The sequence below is a fragment of the Cherax quadricarinatus genome, chromosome 51 (assembly GCF_038502225.1).
Source record: "Cherax quadricarinatus isolate ZL_2023a chromosome 51, ASM3850222v1, whole genome shotgun sequence".
Taxonomy (NCBI): Eukaryota; Metazoa; Arthropoda; class Malacostraca; order Decapoda; family Parastacidae; genus Cherax; species Cherax quadricarinatus.
This window is the reverse complement of record NC_091342.1, coordinates 19,437,351-19,450,476: the sequence shown is the minus strand read 5'-3', so window position 1 is coordinate 19,450,476 and position 13,126 is coordinate 19,437,351. Positions and strand designations below refer to the sequence as shown.

Here is a 13,126-nt window from a genome sequence, read left to right as displayed (position 1 = left end):
CCTGCCCCCCTGACTTAATCCCATTTATTTCTCTCCACTGAAACTCTCCCACCCCCTTCAGCTTTGTTTCACTTAAAGCCAGGACATCCAGCTTTTTCTCATTCATAACATCCACAATCATCTCTTTCTTATCATTCGCAAAACATCCACGCACATTCAGACATCCCACTTTGACAATTTTCTTCTTATTCTTTTTAGTAATCATTACAGGAAAAAGGGGTTACTAGCCCATTGTTAGCAGCATATTAATTAATTACAGCACTTTCGTATTTAAAAAATATTTTCGGGTGTCTGAAATCAGACTAAATGGATGGATATATATATATATATATATATATATATATATATATATATATATATATATATATATATATATTTATATATATATAAATATATATTATTATTAATTATTATTTTTTTTTATTTTTTTTATTATCACACCGGCCGATTCCCACCAAGGCAGGGTGGCCCGAAAAAGAAAAACTTTCACCATCATTCACTCCATCACTGTCTTGCCAGAAGGGTGCTTTACACTACAGTTTTTAAACTGCAACATTAACACCCCTCCTTCAGAGTGCAGGCACTGTACTTCCCATCTCCAGAACTCAAGTCCGGCCTGCCGGTTTCCCTGAATCCCTTCATAAATGTTACTTTGCTCACACTCCAACAGCACGTCAAGTATTAAAAAACCATTTGTCTCCATTCACTCCTATCAAACACGCTCACGCATGCCTGCTGGAAGTCCAAGCCCCTCGCACACAAAACCTCCTTTACCCCCTCCCTCCAACCCTTCCTAGGCCGACCCCTACCCCGCCTTCCTTCCACTACAGACTGATACACTCTTGAAGTCATTCTGTTTCGCTCCATTCTCTCTACATGTCCGAACCACCTCAACAACCCTTCCTCAGCCCTCTGGACAACAGTTTTGGTAATCCCGCACCTCCTCCTAACTTCCAAACTACGAATTCTCTGCATTATATTCACACCACACATTGCCCTCAGACATGACATCTCCACTGCCTCCAGCCTTCTCCTCGCTGCAACATTCATCACCCACGCTTCACACCCATATAAGAGCGTTGGTAAAACTATACTCTCATACATTCCCCTCTTTGCCTCCAAGGACAAAGTTCTTTGTCTCCACAGACTCCTAAGTGCACCACTCACTCTTTTTCCCTCATCAATTCTATGATTCACCTCATCTTTCATAGACCCATCCGCTGACACGTCCACTCCCAAATATCTGAATACGTTCACCTCCTCCATACTCTCTCCCTCCAATCTGATATTCAATCTTTCATCACCTAATCTTTTTGTTATCCTCATAACCTTACTCTTTCCTGTATTCACCTTTAATTTTCTTCTTATATATATATATATATATATATATATATAATATATATATATATATATATATATATATATATATATATATATATATATTATATATATATATATATATATATATATATATATATTTTTATCACACTGGCCGATTCCCACCAAGGCAGGGTGGCCCGAAAAAGAAAAACTTTCACCATCATTCACTCCATCACTGTCTTGCCAGAAGGGTGCTTTACACTACAGTTTTTAAACTGCAACATTAACACCCCTCCTTCAGAGTGCAGGCACTGTACTTCCCATCTCCAGGACTCAAGTCCGGCCTGCCGGTTTCCCTGAACCCCTTCATAAATGTTACTTTGCTCACACTCCAACAGCACGTCAAGTATTAAAAACCATTCGTCTCCATTCACTCCTATCAAACACGCTCACGCACGCCTGCTGGAAGTCCAAGCCCCTCGCACACAAAACCTCCTTTACCCCGTCCCTCCAACCTTTCCTAGGCCGACCCCTAGCCCGCCTTCCTTCCACTACAGACTGATACACTCTTGAAGTCATTCTGTTTCGCTCCATTCTCTCTACATGTCCGAACCACCTCAACAACCCTTCCTCAGCCCTCTGGACAACAGTTTTGGTAATCCCGCACCTCCTTCTAACTTCCAAACTACGAATTCTCTGCATTATATTCACACCACACATTGCCCTCAGACATGACATCTCCACTGCCTCCAGTCTTCTCCTCGCTGCAACATTCATCACCCATGCTTCACACCCATATAAGTGTGTTGGTAAAACTATACTCTCATACATTCCCCTCTTTGCCTCCAAGGACAAAGTTCTTTGTCTCCACAGACTCCTAAGTGCACCACTCACCCTTTTCCCCTCATCAATTCTATGATTCACCTCATCCTTCATAGACCCATCCGCTGACACGTCCACTCCCAAATATCTGAATACATTCACCTCCTCCATACTCTCTCCCTCCAATCTGATATCCAATCTTTCATCACCTAATATTTTTGTTATCCTCATAACCTTACTCTTTCCTGTATTCACTTTTAATTTTCTTCTTTTGCACACCCTACCAAATTCATCCACCAATCTCTGCAACTTCTCTTCAGAATCTCCCAAGAGCACAGTGTCATCAGCAAAGAGCAACTGTGACAACTCCCACTTTATGTGTGATTCTTTATCTTTTAACTCCACGCCTCTTGTCAAGACCCTCGCATTTACTTCTCTTATAACCCCATCTATAAATATATTAAACAACCACGGTGACATCACACATCCTTGTCTAAGGCCTACTTTTACTGGGAAATAATTTCCCTCTTTCCTATGTACTCTAACTTGAGTACATATATATACATGTATATATATATGGATATATATATATATATCTATCTATATCCATTTAGTCTGATTTCAGACACCCGAAAATATTTTTTAAACACGAAAGTGCTGTAATTAATTAATATGCTGCTAACAATGGGCTAGTAACCCCGTTTTCCTGTAATGATTACTAAGGAAATAAATGGTATCAAATACCGACACAGTGGAAACATAAACACATATGCAGTATAATGTGATCCTTTATTGACAACGTTTCACCCACACAGTGGGCTTTTTCAAGTCACACACAGATCTGTGTGTGACTTGAAAAAGCCCACTGTGTGGGTGAAACATTGTCAATAAAGGATCACATTATACTGCATATGTGTTTATGTTTCCAATGATTACTAAAAAGAATAAGAAGAAAATTGTCAAAGTGGGAAGTCTGAATGTGCGTGGATGTTGTGCGAATGATAAGAAAGAGATGATTGTGGATGTTATGAATGAGAAGAAGCTGGATGTTCTGGCTTTAAGTGAAACAAAGCTGAAGGGGGTGGGAGAGTTTCAGTGGAGAGAAATAAATGGGATTAGGTCAGGGGTTTTAAATAGAGCAAGAGCTAAAGAAGGAGTAGCAACAATGTTGAAGGATAAGCTATGGCAGGAAAAGTAATTCAAGGATTATGTGGAGTAAAATAAAGGTTGGATGTGAAAAGTAGGTTATAGTAAGTGTATATGCACCTGGAGAAGAGAGAAGCATAGAAGAGAGAGAGAGAGAGAGAGAGAGAGATTTTGGGAAATGCTGAGTGAATGCGTGGCGAGTTTTGAACCAAGTGTGAGAGTACTTGTGGTTGGGGATTTCAATGCTAAAGTGGGTAAAAATGTTGTGGAGGGAGTAGTAGGTTAATTTTGGGTGCCAGGGGTAAATGAAAATGGGGAGTCTTTAATTGAGCTATGTGTAGAAAGAGGTTTGGTAATAAGTAATACATATTTTATGAAAAAGAGGATAAATAAATATACAAGGTATGATGTAACACATAATGAAAGTAGTTTGTTAGATTATGTATTGGTGGATAAAAGGTTGATGGTTAGGCTCCAGGATGTACATGTTTATAGAGGGGCAACTGATATATCGGATCATTATTTAGTTGTAGCTACAGTTAGAGTAAGAGGTAGATGGGACAAAGGAAAATGTCAACAACACATAAGAGAGATGTGCAAGTATATAAACAAAGGGAGGAGGAAGTTCAGGTGAGATATAAGCAACTATCGGCAGAAAGGCAGGCTAGTGCAAGTATGAGTTGTGGGGGGGTTGAAGAGGGTTTGAATAGTTTTAGAAATGCAGTATTAGAATGTGGGGCAGAAGTTTGTGGTTATAGGAGGGTGGGTGCAGGAGAAAAGAGGAGTGACTGGTGGAATGATGAGGTAAAGGGTGTGATAAAAGACAAAAAGATAGCTTATGAGAGGTTTTTACAAAGCAGAAGTGTTATAAGAAGAGCAGAGTATATGGAGAGTAAAAGAAAGGTGAAGAGAGTGGTGAGAGAGTGCAAAAGGAGAGCAGATGATAGATTGGGAGAGGCACTGTCAGGAAATTTTAATGAAAGTAAGAAAATTTTTTGGAGTTAAACAAGTTAAGAAAGCCTAGGGAACAAATGAATTTGTCAGTTAAAAACAGAGTAGGGTTGTTACTAGATTGGGTAGATGGCGGGAATATTTTGAGGAACATTTAAATGTCGATGAAGAAAGGGAGGTGGTAATTTCATGCATTGGCCAGGAAGGTATCTTTTAGGAGTGAGGAAGAGCAGGATGTGAGTGTGGGGGAGGTGCATGAGGCATTATGAAGAATGAAAGGGGGTAAAGCAGCTGGAACTGACGAGAACATGACAGAAATGTTAAAAGCAGGGGGGGATATAGTGTTAGAGTGGTTGGTATTTTTGTTTAATAAATGTATGAAAGAGGGGAAGGTACCTAGTGATTGGCAGAGAGCATGTATAGTTCCTTTATATAAAGGGAAGGGGGGCAAAAGAGATTGTAAAAATTATAGAGGAATTAGTTTACTGTGTATACCAGGAATAGTGTACGGTAGGGTTATTACTGAAAGAATAAAAGGTAAGACAGAATGTAGCATTTCAGATAAGCAAGAGGGTTTTAGAGTGGGTAGGGAATGTGTAGATCAAGTGTTTATACTGAAGCATATATGTGAACAGTATTTCGATAAAGGTAGGGAAGTTTTCATTGCATTTATGGATTTAGAAAAGGCATATGATAGAGTGGATAGGGGAGCAATATGGCAGATGTTGCAAGTATATGGAATAGGTGGTAAGTTACTAAATGCTGTAAAGAATTTTTATGAGGATAGTGAGCCTCAGGTTAGGGTGTGTAGAAGAGAGGGAGATTACTTCCCGGTAAAAGTAGGTTTTAGACAGGGATGTGTAATGTCACCATGGATGTTTAATATATTTATTGATGGGGCTGTAAAAGAAGTAAATGCTAGGGTGTTGGGGAGAGGGGTGGGAGTTGTGTATGAGTGGAACAAACTCCCGAGTACAGTCAAAGAAGCTAAGACCTTGTGTAGTTTTAAAAATAGGTTGGATAAATACATGAGTGGGTGTGGGTGGGTGTGAGTTGGATCTGACTAGCTTGGGCTACCAGGTCTGGTGCCGTGCTCCTTTCTTAAGTGGAAGTGACCTGACTATGGGTCATTATTCTAGGCCGTGGGTGGCATGGACCTTCTTCACATGGGTCAGTAGGCCTGTTGCAGTGTTCCTTCTTTCTTATGTTATGTTATGTTCTTATTAAATTATAGGGAATCAAATAAAAAATGGGAATTGACACAGTTAATTTTTGCTGATGATACTATGCTTATGGGAGATTCTAAAGAAAAATTGCAAAGGTTAGTGGATGAGTTTGGGAGTGTGTGTAAAGGTAGAAAGTTGAAAGTGAACATAGAAAAGAGTAAGGTGATGAGGGTATCAAATGATTTAGATAAAGAAAAATTGGATATCAAATTGGAGACCGGTAGTATGGTAGAAGTGAATGTTTTCAGATATTTGGGAGTTGATGTGTCAGCGGATGGATGTATGAAGGATGAGGTTAATCATAGAATTGATGAAGGAAAAAAGGTGAGAGGTGCATTGAGGTATATGTGGAGACAAAAAAACATTATCTATGGAGGAAAAGAAGGGAATGTATGAAAGTATAGTGGTACCAACACTCTTATATAGGTGTGAAGCTTGGGTTGTAAATGCTGCAGCGAGGAGGCGGTTGGAGGCAGTGGAGATGTCCTGTCTAAGGGAAATGTGTGGTGTAAATATTATGCAGAGAATTTGGAGTGTGGAAATTAGGAGGTGTGGAGTTAATAAAAGTATTAGAGGGCTGAAGAGGGGTTGTTGAGGTGCTTTGGTAATTTAGAGAGAATGAATTGAAGTAGAATGACATGGAGAGCATATAAATCTGTAGGGGAAGGATGGCGGGGTAGGGGTCGTCCTCGAAAAGGTTGGAGGGAGAGGGTAAAGGAGGTTTTGTGGGCGAGGGGCTTGGACTTCCAGCAAGCATGCGTGAGGTTGTTAGATAGGAGTGAATGGAAACGAATAATATTTGGGACCTGACGAGCTGTTGGAGTGCGAGCAGGGTAATATTTAGTGAAGGAATTCAGGGAAACTGGTTATTTTTATATAGCTGGACTTGAGTACTGGAAATGGGAAGTACATTGCCTGCACTTTAAAGGAGGTGTTTGGGATATTGGCAGTTTGGAGGGATATGTTGTGTATCTTTATACGTATATGCTTCTAAACTGTTGTATTCTGAGCACCTCTGCAAAAACAGTGATTATGTGTGAGTAAGGTGAAAGTGTTGAATGATGATGAAAGTATTTTCTTTTTGGAAATTTTCTTTCTTTTTAGGTCACTGCTTCGGTGGGAGACGGCCGACTCGTCAAAAAAAAAAAATTATATATATGTAGTATGATGTGCATAAACACTATAAATCCAAACCAAGGAATGGATGTACGTATCACAAACATGAACAGGGCATATCACATATTAAGGTCTTATATAATTTATGATATTTTTTGAAATTAAAGATATTAAAGTATAATTATCTTAAAAAATCACTCAGAAATATAGTAAACATGGTCAACCAGTAATACGTACATGTATAGCTAAATAAACTATTATACATATTTTCACAATTTTACAACCATTATTGTCAGGACCACTTTAAAGACATAAAGACATTCTCTCAACCTTTCAAAACAGAAGTGAAATATAGTTAACAGAGAACTTATAATTTGTTACTGACTGCATTCGTTCTCTTTCCTCTTCTTCTTGCTCCCGTTTGCTTTTGCCTTCTTTCTTGCGGTCAGTTTTATTGTAACCAGGTTGTGGTGTGGCTGGTTTTGGAAGCAAAATATCTCCACTCTCCTCAACATCAACATCTGTTTCCCTCCCTGGTGTCCAATCTTTGCCTTAAAAAAATTAGTCATAACATCAACATAAAGTAGGGTATAATAATTAGCCCTATTATTGTTACATAGGAAGCCATGGTGAATCAGTACTAGTATAACCTCCAATCACTAGCAAAAATAACAGTTCAACATGTTATTATAGTCAAAAATTTGCAACAAACTTGGAATTACATCACAAATTGTAGTTATTAAGTTAATACTAAATGTACCAGATTTATTGGCTAATACTGTTTTCCTTTTACTTGCTGTCTAGGTAAGCAATTAGTGAATTCACTGCTATTACCATTTGCAGTTCACTAAGGTAATTCACTTGCAACAGCTTGCACAAAAACTAATAATAAGTATTGTATCATGGTAAAAAAAAGGTTCCTACGATGGAGAACTAAACCTCCAGTATGTATTCCTAGTGTAACACAGTAATGTATTTCTCTCTTATTTGCATATTGTGCCTGTGCTCTATTACAGCTCTAAAAAAAGCTTTAGGTCAGGGCTAGTTAGCATTTGCACTCATCAGTCTTTTAGATATCGAATGCAAAGTAAAATGTGCAAATGGTCTATATATTAAGAAAGCTTAGTTATTTTTTACAGAGAAGGGTATGAAGGAAGTCACATCACCACCAGGCAACCATGATGAAGACACAGTGTACTTTGGTAGGATGTGGTCATGACAGTGACTAGACTAGTACGTAGTATGTGCAGCCATATCACAAAAATTCCCAAGATACTGAATGGATTTTTGTTGCCATTAACATTTTGCATAATTTGAAATCTATTTGCTTTTCCTTAATGTTGCTAAGGAAGGGATACATGCAAATAACCTACCGATGTTCAGTTCATTTTGTGCCACCCCTGTGCTCTTGAGTATTTTATGGCATTATGGTACATTCATTAATAAATAATAATCAGGGAGGTTACAAACAAGCATTTGATGATACTTTACAAATAAACTTCCAGTACCACTATGTGACACTTACCTGGAGGGGTGCTATCTTGACCTGGTGTACAAGTATCTCTTCCAGGTGTTGTACTATCTCTGCCTAAATTAAGATAGAAATCAAACACACAATACAATGCAGTATAATGAAAAGCCACGTGTATTAATGTATAATTAATTAGTCATAAAATTATTGTTGAATTCTTTGAAAGCTCCTGTTTTATTACAATGTAAAGTATTACTACCTTATTAATATACTTTACTATCATACTGTATTTATATAATACCTGCATGTTCTGGAGTTGCCAAAAGTTGGGCAAGAGGATCACTGCCAAGAGGAGTAGACTGTGAGTCACTTACATCTCGGGAGTCTGTATTATCTGCATCAGAAAAATCTGAACAGTGACTCTCTGACATACTTAGGGAACGATTTCGGACATCTCCTCCCCCTGCACTGTCAGCATCAGAAAATTCTTCTGTGTCTGTAGCATCCATCATTTACTGGGTTGGAAAATTTGTTTGAAAGAGAAAAATTATCATATTTATTTTTTACCAAATATAATAGAGCACCTATTATTACTAAAATCTTTACTATTTATTGTAATTCTTGTGCTTATTAACTAGGTGATAAATGATAGTACTGGAGATCAAAAAAAAAAAAAATGAACTGAAAACAAGCAATGATAAAAATGTATTTAAAAAATACTGTATCTTTACTTTTGCACTGGCTATCATTTCTATAGCTATGTTTATATTTTTAGTGTGTGACTACTGAACTGGTACAGTGAATTAATAGATAGATGAGAAAGATGTGTACAAGAATTGGGCATTTTTATTGTCAAAACCTATCAACCTGCTCAGCAGGCTTCTTCAGTTGAATATGAAGGTGACTTAAATACTGGAGACAACAAAAGCAATGGCAAGGTAAATGAGGTGATCAATCCCTCAGTCTTGAAGTACAGTAGTAATTTTGAGGTGGTCAATCATTCAGCCTTGCACACTGGAGAGGGGAGCTTACAATGATGTTTTGGTCTGACTTGGACTAATGGTCCAAGTTGGACTGAAATGTCATCTTAAGCTCCCCTCTCCTATGTGCGGGTTATTTGCGTATTGTAGATGAATGGTTCAGAGAACCGACATGTTGATAAATTAGACACATGTGTCCCTCAACCTTGAGTCGATGTGGTCAGTCCATCAATCTTGATGGACTGATCACATCGACTCAAGGTTCAGGGACTGATTACCTCATTCTCCTCCTGTTCTTCAAGTTTCTCCTTTGTGTGGACTGATGAAGCCACTGTGTGGCTAAACGTTTCCTCAATAAAGATACCCAAGAGTTGCACATGTGTCTAATTTATTTGTGTATTGTTCCAGTCATGGTATTTTGCTGCCTTTTTGTTATTCAGCCCTAGAAAGTGTTCAGCTCCTCAATCAATGTGAGGCTTAGGCATAAGAATGGAGCCTTTTATACCAGAACCAGAAGTGAGGTGCAAGAGTTTAAGATGGCATCACAGGAAGCAGGACACTCATGGAAGAAAGATCATAAGAATTGAGGAATACTGCAGTGGTGTCTTACTCACCTACTTGTCAATATTGCTTAACATTATGGTAATACTGTATAATGATAGTGAATTAACAAGCAACACTCTTGCTACAGCTGTAATTAGAGAACAGCAGAAGTGAAGTTGCTTGTGACATCATAGCATAGAAACAAAGAAGGTAGTGGCAACATTTATTTAAAGACAATCTGATTTTTCCATCAGATGCACTGAGTTAGGCTTTAGTTACACTTAAGTGTTTAACCTAAAGGTATAGCACGTTTTTTAAAAATGTTACTCATGAAAAGGCACTAAACACACACCGAGTGTCTGTAGTTTAATCTTCGGCCAGGTGGAAACGTTGGGCATACCTACCAAGCAAGTAGGTACCTGGGTATTAGTCGACTGGTGTGAGTTGCATCTTGGGGGACAATGGAAATAAGAAAGACAGGTCTTGATGACCCACTGATTTTCTTGGGTTATTTTGGGTGGTTAACCCTCTGGGGTTAAAAATCCGAACAAAATCTTATTATATCACCAGCTATGTGTAAAATGCTAAGTCTAAGTGCTATGCATAACTAAAGGCTTATACTTTTAAGAAATACACTATTACCCTATGATTGTAACTAGTGTATCTTCTGGAATATAAAGTACTGTTGCCATTAATAGCCAGTAAATTACAGGGTAACTGATATCAACTATATGTTTAAACCTTGTGTGCAAGATGGTAATTAAATGTTGCTCCTCTGCATATTTTGGCAATAAACTATGATTCAAGATGGCCAGTATTAAGTGGACTGTGCCACGTTCAAATAATAATTTGCACAAGAAATAATTTATTTTGTGTTGTTCATAACATAAAAAAATAAATTGTCCCAAGTTTTGCTGAAGATCAGCCTTCAACACAGAATATTAGTTTTGCATTACGTATTTGACAAAATTTAAAGTCAAATATGTGCTTAAAAAGATACGTTGTTTTCTTAGAGGTTTAAAAACCTCACAACCTGTTTGTTTACATCTTAAGGGAGGAAAATTATTTATTGTATAGTTAACATTCGAGTACCTGTTATAGTATACTGAGCTGACTTTATCTAATGTTCATGTAAACTACTATTTACTTATTGTAACTGATTTTATGCACTTGATTTATTAGTTTATTTTATTTGCACTGTAATAATTCATGACTGATTTCTACTGTATCTAATATTATTATTATAATCACAGGGGAGTGCTAAACCCATAGGGATTTACTGTATCTAATAGCAATGACCCTAATGGACATGTCACTTTCACTCTGTGGGTTATACTAGGTAATTTATGAACACGTTACCACACAAAACCTGTTTAAATTGTACTTGTGTGTAATTGTACCCCAATTAACTTATTTAACAAGGACCACAATGGAAATAAGTAAGTTTGTCTGACTTTTTCGGGTTTCCTATTGCATTATGTATGATAATTGTATTTATGTGTACCTGTGACTAAATAAACTTACTGAAAATTAATTTAAGACTCTTCTAAAAAACCACTTACTCGCCCAGGACTAAATAACCAACACTCAATATTTAACATTACCAATAATTCTCCCAATTACTTAAATCTTAAAAATTCAAGACAACATATAGCAAACTGATCATCTTTTGTTATACATTGTAATGCGACAAATTTATACAACTGTAATGCTTCAGTATCGATATGCTCAAATTTCATTGTTTCAAATACTCAACTGTACTTCATATTGTAAATTGTTTACTGTAATTTTCAACACTGAACCTTTTATTGCTTGTTAATTTAAGTTAATTTTAAGCCTGCCCATAATGCTCTGCATACAAGGGGCTTTTGACATGTTCACCCAACTACTATAATTCATTGTACAACTATTTATCATGTTCAAATAAACTATATGAATATGAATATAAGTCATTTTGACTCTTTTAGGTTATCCTATGTAATTTACACATATGTACGATAATTTGTGTAACTGTACGTGTACCTGCACCTAAATACACTTACTAACTGCCCGTTCTTTCTTTTTTTGTTGAGTTTATCTGGGTAACTGCCCGTCAAAGAAGGATAAACCCTTCTTTGTTGGGTTTATCAGGGCACTGGCAACACAAGTCCCAATAACTGCTCGCCGTTTGTAGAAACACTAGTCCTCTTGTTGTGGTTTATAGGGCCACCGAGAGCTCACACAGTACTGAGTCCTGCCTCCCGGTGTCTGGGGAATAACTTCATCCTAGTCGGAGTTAATATAATGTCTTTATTCACTACAGGTACATTTACAAGATATACAGGCCTAGCTGACATAAGAACATAAGAATGGAGCAACACTGCAGAAGGCCTACTGGCCCATACAAGGCAGGTCTTTATCAAAACGACCTCTACCCAAAGCAACCCAAAAATTAACTCCCGTACCTAATGACACCAATCAAACCTAGCCCCTCCCACTCATATATTTGTCCAATCTCTTCTTAAAGCTACCCAAGGTCCTAGCCTCTATCACTCTAATGGGAAGATTGTTCCACACATCCACAACTCTGTTAGAAAATCATTACTTACCTATGTCCTTTATAAATCTAAATTGATCTAACTTAAATCCATTATTTCTGGTTCTTACCCGGTTCGAATCTCCCTGCAAAATTTTGGAGTAAGATTCGGAAACTTTTAGGTGCAAAGCACAAGGCTCCTAGCTACCTAATTCATACCTTCACTGATGATGATGATGAAGAGGTTGAGATTGAATTTGATGATCCACAAGACCAGGCTAATTTGATAGGTCATGTATGGGAGAAAATTCTCTCTCACAATAACAGTCGTCGATTTAATAATAATCACTATTAGTTGGTCAATGAATGAAGAGATGAGAACTTAGCTGATCTACAACCACTACCTTCCATCGATACATCAACTCTTGAAGAGGCACACCCGCTTACTAGACCTATCACACTACTTGAGATGAGTCAAGTTATTGGAAGAATGCGAAATAGAGCCCCTGGTCTCTCTGGAATAACAATGAAACAAATAAAGTTCCTACCCAGAAATTGTAAACAGTCTTTGGTTAATATCTTTAATGCCATCTTGGCCTCCGAACATTTTCCAGTGGTTTTTAAGACTGCTAGGATGATCTTTCTTGCTAAACCCAATAAAGACATGCATCAACCAGGGAACTTGAAGTCACTGGGAAGGTTCTTGAGAAGATCATTTCCAACAGACTGAACTACTATATGGAGTTTAACCACCTTTTTACTGAAAAACAGTTTGGCTTTAGGACACATAGAGGTACCCATCATGCAATAATTATTATTTTTGATACTGTAGCGAGTCTGAAACATCAGGGCAATCTTGCCCTAATTGCCACCAGAGATGTTCATAAAGCTTTTGATAGCTTATGGCATGATGGTCTTATATACAAACTTATTGACCTACCTGACCATAACTGGACATTTCTCAGATTTATATAAAAATCATTCCTACCTTTCATGGTAAGTCAACAGTGCCTTTTATACCGACAGCTGGTGTCCC

General features: G+C 37.6%; 1 protein-coding gene across 2 annotated transcripts in view; it reads right to left on the bottom strand.

The window, feature by feature from the left end:
- Taf11 (TATA-box binding protein associated factor 11) overlaps positions 1 to 11,755 on the bottom strand; it is a 37,536-nt gene extending 25,781 nt beyond the window's left edge. The window contains exons 1-5 of one of the 2 annotated variants that reach the window (XM_070095918.1): positions 11,618 to 11,754; positions 9,928 to 10,025; positions 8,354 to 8,567; positions 8,107 to 8,169; positions 6,967 to 7,132 (exon numbers count right to left, since the gene is read on the bottom strand). In XM_070095918.1, coding sequence (XP_069952019.1) covers positions 6,967 to 7,132; positions 8,107 to 8,169; positions 8,354 to 8,564 — 440 coding nt within the window. In that variant the 5' untranslated portion in view covers positions 8,565 to 8,567; positions 9,928 to 10,025; positions 11,618 to 11,754. Of the gene's footprint in view, positions 1 to 6,966; positions 7,133 to 8,106; positions 8,170 to 8,353; positions 8,568 to 9,927; positions 10,026 to 11,617 lie in introns of both variants that reach the window. The other variant, XM_070095917.1, reaches the window with a different exon arrangement.
- Between the last annotated feature and the right edge of the window lie 1,371 nt (positions 11,756 to 13,126).